Source organism: Myripristis murdjan, chromosome 18, assembly GCF_902150065.1.
Source record: "Myripristis murdjan chromosome 18, fMyrMur1.1, whole genome shotgun sequence".
In the NCBI taxonomy this organism is placed as follows: Eukaryota; Metazoa; Chordata; class Actinopteri; order Holocentriformes; family Holocentridae; genus Myripristis; species Myripristis murdjan.
Window position 1 is genome coordinate 16,008,724 of NC_043997.1, and position 16,355 is coordinate 16,025,078.

General features: G+C 40.3%; 1 protein-coding gene across 5 annotated transcripts in view; it reads left to right on the top strand.

Moving 5' to 3' along the window:
- The window catches only part of LOC115377074 (glucosidase 2 subunit beta-like), a 133,971-nt gene that overhangs the window by 34,943 nt on the left and 82,673 nt on the right, over nt 1-16,355 (top strand). For all 5 annotated transcript variants that reach the window (XM_030076941.1, XM_030076943.1, XM_030076944.1 and 2 more), the window contains exon 9: nt 8,072-8,158. In XM_030076941.1, the coding sequence (XP_029932801.1) occupies nt 8,072-8,158 (87 nt within the window). The remainder of the gene's footprint in view (nt 1-8,071; nt 8,159-16,355) is intronic.

Here is a 16,355-nt window from a genome sequence, read left to right on the forward strand (position 1 = left end):
CATGTTCTTTGAGAAAGTCAAAAGAACAACACAAAAATGGCTGGTGCTATTGCAGACTGATGAGGCAAAGCCAGCATGAAGGAGAAGAGGGGAGGTGTTGGTGTTAAATTGATTGGCGAGAGAAAAAAGCATCTGCTTTGCAATAGCTTAACAGTTGCCTCAGAAGCATGCCTGCCATTGTTTCCAAACAAGAATACCCACTTCTGTGTGCTGAGGAGTGTCGCCTTCGGAAGAAATCTGTGAGAGGGAAAGAAATTGTTACATAAGGAACATTTAGAGCCATCTTCTTTTTATAGCCCTCCAGGACCTTGATCTTTTTCCTTTTTTCATAGCTACCTCAACTCCTTTCTGTTCTCCAGGCTGTTCAGAGTTAATACGTAGGCAGAGAACAAAAGACTGGGGATACAGGGAGTCAACAGCTGATCCAATGACAGAAATGGCATAGAGGCGAAAGGGTCCCAGGTGTAGCCCTGACTCAAGTACCACTCCAAGATAGTGGGCTGTGATTGAGGGGGGCATCATGGACGACTGGGTTCTGTGTGACAAGCTGCCTGTTGTGCGCATATTTTGTGTCAGCAAGCAAAGAAACAGGACACCTTTGACCTTCACCAAGACAAAACAACCCAGATTTCAGTTAAAGGACAGCGCCAGCATGAGAGTGCAACTTTCTTGTCTCCACATTGATTTGAGTGAAGGTGGTTTGATCGGTAAGAGGTCCCTGATCTTGTTCAGCTGGAGCCAATATGCTGTAGGTAGACATTTTTGTATCAAAGGCAAATTTGAAATATATTACCTCTCTGTTCAGGATTTTTTTTTTTTTTAAAGATCTGCACGGACTTCTCACACAAAAGAGCATGTTTATCAGCAGAGGTCCTGCTGCAGTGATTAAAAAGGTTGCACTTCTGTTCTACATTGATTTCTACAGGGGGGTAAAGCTGAAGTAAGCTGAAACTAACAGAAACCGGCTTGTTAGATCTAGCATGGTTGCATCAGCCATAGTGCTAGTCATTAGTCATTACAGTGATGGGTTAGGTGTAAGCAGGCCATATAGTCAGTTCAATTCCATTCAGTTCAGTTCAATTAAATTCAATTTAGTTCAATTCAACTTTATTAGCCCTTGACAGACAATTTGATCTTGTGCATAGTGAACGCCAGCACAAAACAATCATAAACCCAGACATGACTAATACAAAAGCAATGATAGGACAATATGGAGGAGCAAATGCCTGTATACATATCTAAAATCTATTGTCTTTTAGATACAGATCTTCAAGACTTCAAAAATGATCATAAATTCTGTCAGCAATTTTGTCCAACATGACCTCAGCATCCTGTTGTGTTCTGAGGCTGAACAAACCAAAGAAATTCAGATGATGCATTATAAGCTGCACCATTTAAATGAAATGGTTTAAACTTCCTGTCTCCTTAGTGGGTGTGCTCACGTTTTTCCCTTCCCGTGACATCTCTGCAGCAGGTTAGCTGAAAAAGAGCAGGGGCCAGAGGTACAAAACGCTCAAAGCCTGAGATATGCATACGGATACTTTTTGTTGGATTTATAAAGCTGTGTGTACGCGTGGTTTTGTTTTATAAATCACAGTCTTTGTGTGCACTACCTAATGCCCACTCCCACCATCAGCCATAAATGGAGGTTGACACACCCCTAATTAGCTCATTTCCATATAAATACCTGTTGCTGCTCATTCACATTTTTAGACATGGCAACTAAAAGGACAGCAAGGTCCTCTAACAGCGCCAAAGCCGCCATCGCTGTCATTACGCATGGCCCAGCCTACTTATAGTACTCATCATAATGACTGTTAATTGATCGCACATGTACCTATAAATAAATCCACCCATCAATTACATCTGTATTATGTGTGACACAGTGCTACAGACACATTCTCACTCATAAATATAATAATATTGAAAAACAAAATCATACACGCACAATGAAATTTGATATTAGGACAGTTTGTATATTGAAATAATAAATATTTTCTACCATTTACCCACCAGCCTGCAGCCAAAACTCTGTGTAGGCATGGTGTGAAGTATGCGGGAAGGTACACACATTCTCACCGCACAATATTTTTTATAAATACTGATTTCTGTGTAGAAAATAACATATGCATGTTTCTGTCCTTATGCAGCGTTTATACATCTGGCCCCTGGTCCTGAACAAAATTACATTCCTCCTGATTTGTTTGTCTGAAAAATACCAATTTAGTGTCAAAATGTTTCGGAGGTCTGTAGGTTGTGAAAAGCAGGTCCAGTGTTTAATACAGTGACGGAGAGACCTAAGAATCATAATCTGTGCTCAGGTATTTCTTCTTCCATTGGAACGACTATACTTAGAAGATGACTGGGTGTTGGGCTCTCTCCCTTCCGAACGTTCTCTAAACAGACCAAACCTGTAGTGTTTAGTCAGTGGAAATCCTATGTTGGTTCATGTAACATCAATGCAGCACACTGGGGCATTCAGCGTTGTTGTTTCATCTGCATGCTCCATGCTTCTTCCAAGTCCTTCTTAATTTGTTTTTACAAACAGGCTTTGCTCCTGTTCTACACCGCAAACACTTCTCCTACCTCAGAGCTGTTGTATGTTTTATAGCGAGGGATGTAGTCAGAATCAAATCACATACATGTTTTCATGCTTGTATGAACGCAATCTCCTGTGTTTTTATTATATGAAGGGATATCGTACAATTGTACCTCCCTTTGGCCTGTGTTCCCCTGTGTACTTAAGTCAGGATCAGTATTGCATGCACTCTGATTCCCTTCTTCTCTCTTTCCATCTCTTTCTTTCTCTCTTTCTCATGCACTCCCCTCACTCCCTCTACAGAGTGACATTTATTAATTAAATATGGTGTACTGCCGCAGGATGCGCTTCCCTTTCCACTATCTCCAGACACTAATAATTACATTGGCATTTAGCTCCGTGATAAGCCGACCCTATGGCCTTTATGAAATGTTCCCTGGGCCTGGATACTGAGCAAAATATAGACCGATGTGATGCTGTACATCGATCCATCTGCCTGTCTGCTTGCTTTTATGTTAAGAAAAGAGGCACTGTTTATTGGCATGGTCAAAGAATCTATAGATATCTAATGTATACACCTGACATACACCTTTGAAGAATAAAGTTGACCTTCCGTATCAACACGCATACTCTAATTCTGTACTTAGGTGGGCTGTTTATATAAGGTCAGAGCTGATAATGATAGCCTATAACAGAAAATGACTCAGTCAGTTACTGTAGACAGATTTGTTGTTGCCTTGGAACATGATTTTTTGTAGCCTCTGTAGCTTTTTCATGCCGGGTGTACTCCTGCTATATTGTGACCTCTTGACTTATATTCTTCATTTCACCTTTTTTCCCTCCATTATCTGTGTGCTAACCACAAAGCTTTGTTTGTTAAAATTTAGGATCCCTTTAATGACAAATTGTGTGATGTGAGGATAAAGTGATGGATGGATGGGTAGATGGGTGGATGGATGAATAGATAGGTTGATAGGAGGAGATAGATATATAGCTACATAGATAAATAAGAACAAAGATAACTTAGTAAATGAATAAAATACAAAGTGTTCAGCTTGCAGTTCTTGTAAAGACCGTTTCGCTCTGCAATTCCACATTAGTACAGATATTACACAGGGTGGGAAATCTGACACAGAGGAGGGCTGCTACCTGAAAGGAACGACATTATTTTATAAATAATTTGGCACAGCTCGGTTTGCATTGATTATGCCCTGATTGATAAGGTCAAAGCAAAATCAGTTGGAAGTTAAAAATAAATGGGACCTTTGAACACTGAATCATAATGTGACTTTGAATGACATATCCTAAGACACGCTCTAACAGTTTATGTGAGTCTAAAGTAGCAGAGAAATGATAGGGATAAGCCAAACAGTCAATTATAGCAGTTTTTCGCTTTAAGATTATGCCTTAGTGGATCTAGTTTAAGTTACCCAGAAGGGTTTAGCCTGTTACGTTTGATTTTACCTAATTACCTTGCCTCAGGTGGCCTAATCATGCTTGTACATTGCAAGATTATAATGTGGCTTATCAGCTTGAGGGATGTATCAATTGATGCTTAAATTACAATTACTGTAAACATGTATTTAGTTTGCAAAAAGCTCCCCTGCACCACTTACATCTTAATAAGTTGACAGCAAATAGCCTGTCATCTCCCTCCACGATTCTCTGCTCTCATTGTCCCATGATTCCTGTAGTACAACCACTTCCCTTACTTGCACTGGCAGGGACAAATTGGTACCTAGATCTCATCCTGTTTTAATGACAGACTGTTGTTATTTGCTGTAATTTTGGTCTGTTCCACATCTTTCATGCGGCTAATGTTATTTCTCAAAGGCGATTCAATAACTTTCCAACAGGTAGGGATTAATTTTTGTCCTGCTTCGGTCGTAGAATAATTCCACAAACCACTGCGAGGCAATCACCCTGGCTTGGTTTGCTTGATTAATCTCTGATCACAAATTTAAACTTGGGAAACAGATTGAAGCCTAGCTTGTTCCAGCATGGCACCAGCTTGAAATCACCAGGGAAGGTTTGGGTGGAAATCATCTGGGCTTCAAATTGGACCTTTTGGACTCAGGAGATTGAATGTACCGTTCAGTATCAGCAACTATCATCAGTGTCGCACCTTGGGAAATCTTCCAATGAGTTCTATTATTTTGGTCGATGTTTCCCTCTTCGTCTATCAGGGTGGCTGAAAGGGGATCACTTGTTAGTGCTTCGCTGTCTGAACAACACGCCATGTGTTGCTGGAGACCTAAACAGAGCAGAGGATACTGCCCTGAAAAAGTGAATCAAGGTGACAAGGAGAGACTCGGATAAGAAAAAACTGAGATAAGGAGGATTTCTAACAGCTATACTTTGCTTTCCACCTGGCAGATCCATACCATATGTGACTTTCTAACAGTATGCACGCACATGAACTTTAGCGCTGCGTGGGAGCTTTAATATTTTCTCGTATAGGTTCATGGTAATATATGTCTCATCTTTTTGTTTGTGCTTTTTCCACAGATATGCAAGATGATACTTTTCATAACTCAAACTAGAAATCTAATATTCTCTTGCCAGGTGGATGCAAGTGGTATTTGTAGGTCTGTGCTGCTGGGGATAGCAAGATCTATCGAATAACATAGCTCAGTATGTAACTATGTTATTTGATCTTTCCTCTAGCTGTAAGGCAATATCTTTGCATACTGTTTTATCAGCCCTCCTTGTGGTTTGACTAAATAAAGTGTGGAGCTTATATGTCAAAACTGTGTATGAATCACCACTAACAGGATTCAAATCCCTCAGTAGCAACAGTTCATATACAACTTACAGACTCTGACTATATTGCTACATAAAAGTCAACATAACGGGTTTACAATTTTAACCATGTTAATATCATCATTGCTATATTACATGATACCTGCCGGCAGAGATGGGGGATGGGTGAACCCGACAGCAGCTATTTCACCACTTTATTTTCCCTACAACTGTAGTATTTTAGTTTGCAAACATCACCATGTTCACCTAATAGACCCCTGGTTGTATATTTCAACTAGAGCAAAGGGACCAATTTGCAGTTACCCAGATGCAGGCTGTCTTCTACTATTCATTTCATATATTAATAAATAAACATGAGTACGATGGAAACACATTACAGTTGTATTGTGAGGGAGAAGGTTAAAATTAGTCCCCCAGTTTTGTTTCATTATTAAACTGTTGGCCAAGTAAGCAAAGGTGCTTCATTTTCATTTTAATATAAATGATGGGAGCAATTTTTAGTCTCTTGCAGTTGCAGGACCAAACCACATTATTACACTTACTGTTACCTCATTTCACATATTGAGTCACTTGTAACCATTACGTGGTGTGGTACTGGGCTAGTGTAGTAAGTTGCAAATGGTTAACTGTTAAATATGTGATATTACTTTTAATATTTAATTTTCTCCTCATGGCTTGTAGAGGCCGATACAAATTAGACATTTGCTCGTTGATAATGATTGATCATGAACTGCTTTAACAAGCGTTGAGCTTATGATGCAGAGAGCCCATCATCACTAAAAAGATGAAGACTGAATACTGCACAATAGCCACTGAACTTCAGCCTCAAACAAAACACACGCTGAACCAATTTCCTCTCAGTTCACACAGCATATTTTTTCTGCATTTCAAACAAAAACAATTCTACAAGGTTCAAAAAGACCACCTAAGCACAAAAGAGCTCTAGCTGCTCAAGTCAAGGGTGATTCACAACACCTGCCTCCCAGTCCAAATGTCCAGATCCACAGTTGTGTTTATTAGCTTAGCTTAATTGTGCATAGTATCTAAAGGTCAGCGCCTGCTGTGATACATCGCTGCCAAAATGGCTTCCAGGGGACACTGTTTCACATGAATAAACACCAAGAGCTGTACCAGCTTCCACCCCTCTGTCCCCATCCCTTACCTCCCAATGTGCACCAGCATCACATTCGACTTTACAGGCCCTGCACAAGGCCCCGGTGACTGATGGGCATCCACTCATAGGCATCGCCTCGCTGACTTCCATTTCAGCTGGCAAAAGGCAGCAGATTAATTCGCTTGTCAATTTTTCCCCCTCTTCTGCAGAAGCCTATGTTTATTCAGATAGGAGAAATGATGTGTTTGTCCTCCACTGAATTAAAACATGCAGTATATCTGTATAACTACAGCCTTCTCCATGATGAATGGTATTTGACTTCTATAAGCAGTAAACTTCTCCGTTTGGCTGTAAAAGCTGATTTAATGAGAGAGTGACTTGAATAGATAAGCAGATATGGCAGTGGGGATATTGGGAGGCGAGCTGAATGGGAGATGGATGGTGTGCAGTTTATTATCAGTTATGTAATGCACTTTTTATAAGCCCGCACCTGCGGGGCCAGCAGGCACTGTGCAATAGATGAGATTGCAAGTGTGTGCATGAGGCTGTGCGTGTCCAAAGAGTGTGTGAAAGAGGAGGGGATGTGCATTTGTGGTGCAGGTCATGTACCAGATTGTGTTAAGAATTTACAAGGGAGGAAGAAATGTTATGTATTTTGAATACTAGAAATGGGCCTCAAAAATCAAATACAGTTAACAGCTGATTATTTGGGAAGGATTACTGTTTTTTTTTTTTTTGGTAATGCAGATATTCATATACCAAACTATCAAAATTTGAAGTATTCCTAATACCACCAATTTTATACATGTTACAAAAACTGTTTTAAATATGCCCTTTTAAAGTTGTGTCATTTAATATGTTATCACACAGAAACTGTAAAGTAGAACAAGGCTGCCGGTCTGTGTTCAACAAGAGCACAAAGGCAGAAATAGACCAGAAAGCTCCTTCTCACTTCTCTTTTACTTTTGTTCTTAATTGAAAAAGAAATTGATGAAGCATTCATTATTAAGGTAGCAAAGAAACTCAATCTTAAGCCTACTAACAGGACAGTCTATTTCAAAGATACAGACTGACTCATCAACGAATTGTTCGGGTAGCACACTGACCGCATCTTGATAAAATGTACTGTTCCACAACCATATTTATCTCTATTTTTTTATATTTGGACACTTGATGCTGTTTAATGAACAACGTCCAAACACTGGGTCTCTGTTTGTTTGCCCTTTTTGGGGAAAATTGAGGCATATTTTGTCAATTTCCTATTTAGCCTAGCTTTGGCTGTAAACAGGAAAATATCAAGTACCTACAAGTAAGAGCAGGTGAAGCCCTGGCTTTATACCTTGTAGGTTTGAACCAAAGGTGCTGTCACATCTTTAGTTCACCTTTTTCTTTGTAGCTTGATTGACATTTGAAACTGAAGGAATACCCCTGTACATGTTTGCATCTGCATAAGGTACAGTGAGTGTGTGCTTGTCAGACTTTGCTTAAAATATATTTCCTGATTATTCTTTGTAAATTGAAGTTTTTTTTTTTTTTTTTTTTTTTTTTTTGTAGTTTCCCTGGAGCACCCCGCAGTAGGGTTCATTGCATCGGGACAATTCAGAGTCAGTGTTAGTTTTTGCACTCTGTTCTGATCAGTATCTTCCTCCCCCCAGGCTTTGCTGGGAGGAGGCCACGAGATGGATCTCTCCATGTTCCAGCTCACACTCTGGGACAGCCTGAGAGCTGGGGACAGTGTCAAGGTGTGTTCCATCATCTTTCATTTCATCCCTCCACCTCTCTATTCCTTGGTTCTTTTCTACGTCTCTGCTACCCAACCACATCCTTCATTCCCACCTTGCTGCCTTGTGTTCCTTTGTTCTTTCTACAATTTTTTACTTTTACATTTTAAGTCCCTTGCTTCCTTGTTTATGCGCCCGGATTTTTTTCCTCTGAAACTTTTCCCTCTGTTCGTGATTTTACTGTAATCCATACTCATCACTTCAATCCACTTGCACTGCTTATAAACTTATGAACTTATAAACAATAACTACAACGATATGCAGTCAGAATTGGGTTGTTAAATCGAAAAATAAAAAGATGAAATACTTTAGCACTGTTTAAAAAAAAAACAACCACTGGCAGTATACTTTGCATTTCTGGGCCCGATTTGCTTGTCATGTTGTTGTTTTGTTGCTGTTTTTTCTTACTTCATATAACAGGCCAAAACTAGAAAAGGTCACGTCAAGATATTTTCAACACTGCACTAGTATAGTCTATTGTACAATGGACTATGCTAGTGGAAAGTTTTTTTTTTTTTTTTTTTTTTTTTTTAGTTATCTAAAGCATCAGTGTTAAATGTCAGCTTTAGTATCAGCGCCTAAGATTCAAAGAGAAAGAGCTTCTTTTGAGATTTGCCATTTTGTATGAGTATTAATATGGAGAGAAATCACTGGTAGAAGAACTACAAGATATGCATTTTGATTGAGGGAGCATGGCTGTGATATGGACATGCTTCTCGCTGCATATATTTATAAAACCACCCAGCTTTGACTTGAGAACAACAAGTTTATGCTCCTTCATATGTAGTTGTCAAAAGTCCTTCTGGGATTCAGGAAATGTAGGAAATCACTGCCTGAAGTAGAAGAGAACAGGACACGTTGAGGGCAATTGGTACTCCAAAAAAATACATTACAGCGTCTCATCGCAATAACTCTTGGAATTCACTGAACATCATAATATTTGATTATCATGGCTTGACTATTCAAGTAATCTGATCGTGGGTTGACCCATCTAAACATCATATCTGGAGCAGAATAATCCAGTTAAGACATCAGGCTTATTCTGATATGTGGCATGCACTCCTTTCACTTTTGGATTTTGTTGCCATTTAGATCTATAGCCCAATTATTTCTGTCTAATTTAAGTCTAATTTACATTTCCCAAATCATTTCTGAGTGTATAATACTTTTTTAAAGACTGTGTTGTGTCAACCCTAACTTGAAGTTAATTGTTGTCCTGATTAACTAAGTTGGCACAAACAAGAAGACATGGATATGACATAGATATGATATTTTCTATCAGACTTCCATTACCAATTTTCAAGTCTGTGAAAACTGTTTTCATATACAGTACAGGCCAAAAGTTTGGACACACCTTCTCATTCAATGCGTTTCCTTTATTTTCATGACTATTTACATTGTAGATTCTCACTGAAGGAATCAAATTCTCACTGAAGGAATCATTTATATTCTAGTTTCTTCAAAATAGCCACCCTTTGCTCTGATTACGGCTTTGCACACTCTTGGCATTCTCTCGATGAGCTTCAAGAGGTAGTCACCTGAAATGGTTTTCACTTCACAGGTGTGCCTTATCAGGGTTAATTAGTGGAATTTCTTGCTTTATCAATGGGGTTGGGACCATCAGTTGTGTTGTGCAGAAGTCAGGTTACTACACAGCCGACAGCCCTATTGGACAACTGTTAAAATTCATATTATGGCAAGAACCAATCAGCTAACTAAAGAAAAACGAGTGGCCATCATTAATTTAAGAAATGAAGGTCAGTCAGTCCGGAAAATTGCAAAAACTTTAAATGTGTCCCCAAGTGGAGTCGCAAAAACCATCAGGCGCTACAACGAAACTGGCACACATGAGGACCGACCCAGGAAAGGAAGACCAAGAGTCACCTCTGCTTCTGAGGACAAGTTCATCCGAGTCACCAGCCTCAGAAATCGCAAGTTAACAGCAGCTCAGATCAGAGACCAGATAAATGCCACACAGAGTTCTAGCAGCAGACCCATCTCTAGAACAACTGTTAAGAGGAGACTGCGCGAATCAGGCCTTCATGCTCAAATAGCTGCTAGGAAACCACTGCTAAGGAGAGGCAACAAGCAGAAGAGATTTGTTTGGGCCAAGAAACACAAGGAATGGACATTAGACCAGTGGAAATCTGTGCTTTGGTCTGATGAGTCCAAATTTGAGATCTTTGGCTACACCCGTTGTGTCTTTGTGAGACGCAGAAAAGGTGAACGGATGGATTCCACATGCCTGGTTCCCACTGTGAAGCATGGAGGAGGAGGTGTGATGGTGTGGGGGTGTTTTGCTGGTGACACTGTTGGGGATTTATTCAAAATTGAAGGCACACTGAACCAGCATGGCTACCACAGCATCCTGCAGCGACATGCCATCCCATCCGGTTTGCGTTTAGTTGGACCATCATTTATTTTTCAACAGGACAATGACCCCAAACACACCTCCAGGCTGTGTAAGGGCTATTTGACCAAGAAGGAGAGTGATGGAGTGCTGTGGCAGATGACCTGGCCTCCACAGTCACCGGACCTGAACCCAATCCAGATGGTTTGGGGTGAGCTGGACCGCAGAGTGAAGGCAAAGGGGCCAACAAGTGCTAAACACCTCTGGGAACTCCTTCAAGACTGTTGGAAAACCATTTCAGGTGACTACCTCTTGAAGCTCATCGAGAGAATGCCAAGAGTGTGCAAAGCAGTAATCAGAGCAAAGGGTGGGTATTTTGAAGAAACTAGAATATAAAACATGTTTTCAGTTATTTCACCTTTTTTTGTTAAGTACATAAATCCACATGTGTTCATTCATAGTTTTGATTCCTTCAGTTAGAATCTACAATGTAAATAGTCATGAAAATAAAGAAAACGCATTGATTGAGAAGGTGTGTCCAAACTTTTGGCCTGTACTGTATATCCATCTATCCTAACAGTGTGCACATACTACCAGGAATAATAGGAGTGAGCTCACTGATGGGGCCACAAAAAACCCTCTCATAGTATCCTTTAAAGAAAAATTGCAGACTAAAACATATTGAATTATGTAAATACATTCAAGATATTTTAAATGATTTACATTGTGTGGTGCCATTTTGCTGTTTGATGTTTGCTATTCCATGGCTAACTAGCCAAAAGAACAGCTACAGAGGGCTTTAGTAGGAAAAAGAAAACAAACAGAAATGTTAGCTGACAGGTTTCGGTGTCAACCCCAGAAAAACGAAAGAGCAAGAGTTTCTTTGTGTACTCAGCGATTTTCAGCGATGCTAAACAAACAGGGAATCCAGCACAGAAGAGGGAGAACTCATCTCTTTCTCCCATATCCCACAAGTCCGTTGTAGCTGCAGCTGCTCTCTTTGTGCATCGTGTTGGGTGAGCTAACCAAAAAAAAACCAAACAAACAAACAACAACAAGAAAAAAAAAAGAATTACACCCCAAAACAACAAATCAGCACCAGTAATGCAATGTAAATCATCTATCACCATTTTTAAATATCGTTAATGTGTTTTAGGGTGGAACTTTCCATTAACCTGATTATGGTCAAAAGCTGGGTTATATTATAACTGTAAACATTGCTATAGGCTCTCATTGTTTTTGGTTTACTCTGACAGGGAAGCGGTCCCATCTATTACCAGAGCTTGGTAACATTTATCACATGAATGTGTCCTGCCTTGACAGCCACAGTACCGTTGACCTCACAGCACCTCCCTTTCTTGAGTCACTGTTACCATGGTGTCTCTAAACTGCTGGCACATCGCTTGTGGAGTGTAGTTTGATAAACCACTTGTTTTCATGTGACGGGCAAGGCCTGGAAGAAAATGCCCATGCTCCCCCATCTTCTGAACCGAAGACGTGGAGTGTACAAGATACCATCCTTTCATTTCCTCTCCTCCAGATAAAAAGATGAGAGAGAAGGGCCAAAAGTGAGGCCTATCGCTGGGCAGCAGTGATTGAGTCCTTTTGCTAAGCCACAGAGAGAATCTGCTCAAATAACCCACTCCTACGATAAGAAGCTAGTCATTCCATAGACAAAAACATTGGGGCTCAGATTAGATTTCGCCGTCCGCCTGGCTTATCTAGGTGTTGGTCCACCGTGGAATGTGAATCATAACTAATCTCTTGTCCCTCGTCTTTTCATGAAAACCCCATTCAAACACACATGGGCTTATGCTTTTTTATTATTATTGTTGTTTATTGTTACAAATTTTTCATGCTGTCTGTGCTTTTGGCCTGTGTGATAGACTGAATCGATTTGCGCTTGATATTGAATGAGGAATATAAAAGGGACTAGCAAACATGTTTATGGAAAGTATATTAATGATTAATGATTAACTCCCGCCGTTGAATGTCTGATGAGTCATCGCTGTCACATGCAGAGAAATGCATATTGTTTTATAATGTCATATTCACAAAAGAATCCATAGCCATAGAGTTCCCCCATATGCATCACCGTTCATTTTCCTGAGACGCCTGAATCAAAAATCCTGATAGGGAAAATATTGTATTATAGAATGTATTCTATTAAGAGCAGTGACAGATTTGACCTTTTCACACAGATACAAAGGGACTGTGTGGGCCTCTGGGTCTAATTGTGTTATGTTGAAGCCTGGCGCGGTAGCTGTGGCGGCTAATGGCGCGTTTTCACTGCACTCCGCACCATGTTACGTCCCCTTACATAATGTGCACCCCAGCAACAAGGGCCGTCGCAAACACAACAATAGCCATGACAGCAGCCCCTGTTTCAAAAGCAAACATTGCTAATGACTCACCACATTTCTCATACAGCCCAATTAGAAGCTAATTATTCAACCTTTTCTCAAATTTCATATATGACTTAGTAGCTGGCCTACTTTGTCTTATCAGAGGGTTAGAAGATGGTTTATGGCCTCTTAGTTCCAGTTCCACGTGAAGAGAGAGGAATTTGTGCCTCCTACCCCAACCCTCTATACCAGTTTTTGTCTGCCCTGGATCTATTCCATTCTTTGCATTCATGGGTTTTGAATTATGCATGCAACACATAAATAATTGTTTTCATTCTCCTATCAGAACAAAAGACTCTGCAGGAATATTGCACTTGGCCTCATTGGCCAGACTGACATTTACAAATGGGTATCAGTGGTTAGAATGGCAATAAATGCTTAGTTAAATTTGAAAAGTCAATTCTTGTCATGGTTAAAAGCAGTAAATGCAACGTTCATCGCCGTGGCACAATGACAGTATAAACTTCAAGTGTTGTGACTATGTGAGAAAGTTCATAATGTGCTCCATTACTTCAGGGATGTGGGCTTCTACGAGGAAAAATGTGCCCGCGTCTACAGCTAACTGGCTCAATATTAGACTAAGAGCAGACTATGCGAGGGTAATTGGCTCTGCCTCTGACTGTGTGTCATTCAACTCATTTATAATAAAAGGGGATTTGTAGAGTAACAACCTCTAATTGTCATTTTTACAGGCACTAAACATAAAGAGGGTGCTTATAAATAGGAACCAAGAAATGTGTGTTTATATATATATATATATATATATATATATATATCTTGGAGAGTCTTTGTGGTGACAGGTTGGCCAAATGAGGAGAATCTGTTGATTGACAGAGCAGATTATATTCCCATTGACAGAGTGGATTATATTAATAAGTTAACAAAGAATATTGTAGACGGAAAGCTTATTTTTTTGCCATAATGTTAGCATTTACACCCTAACATCCATATTAAAAGTATTTAAGGCAAGAGAGGAAAGGTGAGTATAAATAGAACCACTTTTTAGGGAAATTTAAGATGTAGCAAAGTTGTTTAGGTAGAATTATCCCAAGAGCTATCATAAAATGTCTTCAACCCCTCTTTGCATTGTGTAATCATGCACATCAAGAGTCATCGATAAAAATAAAGACTTTTTTTTTGTACCTAAAATCTGTTGAAAAGATGAACTGATTAAATCAGCAGAATTAGCCAAGGATATTTTGGAAATCTAGAGAGAGTATGGCAGCATTTCAAGAACTATTTTTTTTTTTTTGGGATGGTGGTTGTACGCTGTGGAGACGGACATGCTGCATGGGGTGCATTTGTGTGAGCATTTAATGGACCCCCTGCTGGGCCCCCCGCCACCCCTCTTGTAAAGAAACCTAAGCAAAGCTGACATCAAGAGCATTTGGGGGTCTCTCTGCCGTCTACCTTGGCACAGTTTTCCTTGCCCCCCTGCACCCCTTCCTCTTTTTAAGCAAAGACAACTTTGGTGAATATTTCATGGGTTACATTGCCTCAGTTTCACTTCAGCGAGCAGGGAGAGTGGCACGCGATGACGACTGACAGGCCGATACGCTAGCATCGGCTAGGAGACAGCTTTCGTTTTTGGTCTGTCCTCCTGACACTCCCTTTTTTCCTCGCTTTTTCTTTCTGTTACAGTGAGCAGTTCTTTCAACTTAGCTGACTGCTGATCATTTAGCTGGTTCTTTGAGAATCTTTGCGACAACTGCTGCCTATCCATCTATATCAGATAAAATGTCAACATTGCAGATTAGTTTTTGGACAGATAGCAACATCGACAGCCCTCAGTGGTATAATTATTTGGTTTGAGAATGTGCAGAAATTTGAGATTCACTTCTGAAAAGTGAATTATTGCATGATTAAAAGTGTTTTCTCTGCAAAGGCTTCATTAGTAAGCTTTAAGGGAATGCACATACAAAGTTATTCTGTTTAAAGCTTTCCAGTGCTCCCATTTTTTGTGAATGATTCCATCTCCCTCTGCGTCTGATGCTGACCTTACTTTTCTCCTCGCTCAACCCTGCATTACGAAAATGTGCTGTTTAAACAATAAAATAATAGCGCTATCTTCACACATCTGCCGTGTCTTTCAGCACTACTCAAACTCCAAAGCCCCAACCTTTCAATATCATATTCTTCCAGTGCAAGCTTCAGTGATTGCTTTTGCTGTTATTGGAAGGCACACTTCATTTCCTCTCCCAACATTCAATTTCATGGAGGGATGGGAAAATGCTGCCTTGCCGTGGTAGTTTTGAAGATTTAACGATGCTACCGTACGCTCACTGATGATTTGCTGGTGCTGACTCCTCCTCTCTCTCTCTCTCTGTCTCTTTCTCTCATTCTCTTTCTCTCTCATGCTCTTATTTCCTAAACAGTGTGCTTGCTTGACTTACAGTATGTTTCCGCCTTGCCTCGCTCACTGTGATGAGCAGCTGAATGGTGTCACAGTGGCAGGGGCGGCTCTGTTGCTCTGTTGTGACAACATGCGTTTGATGTGGAAGTGGCAGTCCTCGGCTGCCATGTTTTCCCTTTCTGCTCTTTTACTTTCTTGTTCCTGCTCTGTCTGGAGCCCACCGCTGTCACACGTCAGGGAAAGCCAACTGGCATGACCTGAAAGTGTGACGGAGATACACAAGCTGTCATTTTACTCTTCATTGATAGTTCCCCAGTACACACAAACACTGAGACACATCGATTCCCATAGATTAAGGAAATTTTATTGGCTCTATATCTTGTTGAAACTGGTTTCCCTACATGCAGCAGAGGGTGCCAATGATATAGAAAACATGCTGCCTTATATCTATCTAGGGCTGTACGATTTATTGTTTCACCATTGTCATTGCAATGTGCGCATGTGCAATAGTTGCATTGCAGGAAGCACAGTGTCAAGTACGGCAAATGAACTCAAACACGTCACGCTACAACTTTTTTGCTGCTTGATACAAAAGGAAAACTCACAAGGTTCTCATTTTCCATGGGTAGTCCGATATTAAATAATCAGCAGCACCTTGTACTGGTGCTAGTTAAGAGTTAAAAAGTTAGTCATGGGGCTGGTTAACAACACACACACACACACACACACACACACACACACACAAAACTAGCAGCATTCAGAGCTAGCTGTACTTACATCTTACCAGCATACAGATAAATCTGTTAGTTGATTGAATTTTCCCATCCTCATCTGCCCCAAGATGCCTGTTTATCTTTCACCACAGAGATTAAGTGTTTGGATGTCCAAATTGCATGCAACTGTGATGTCAATTTGTAAGATTTTCCCACACACCCCACCTGTTGTCTCTCCACCTGCCCATGATGGCAGAGGGTTTAACCAGGTGTGGTAGAATAATAAGGGTATTTTGGTTTTTTTTTGGAAGAAGATAGACTTTTAAGTATGCAAATG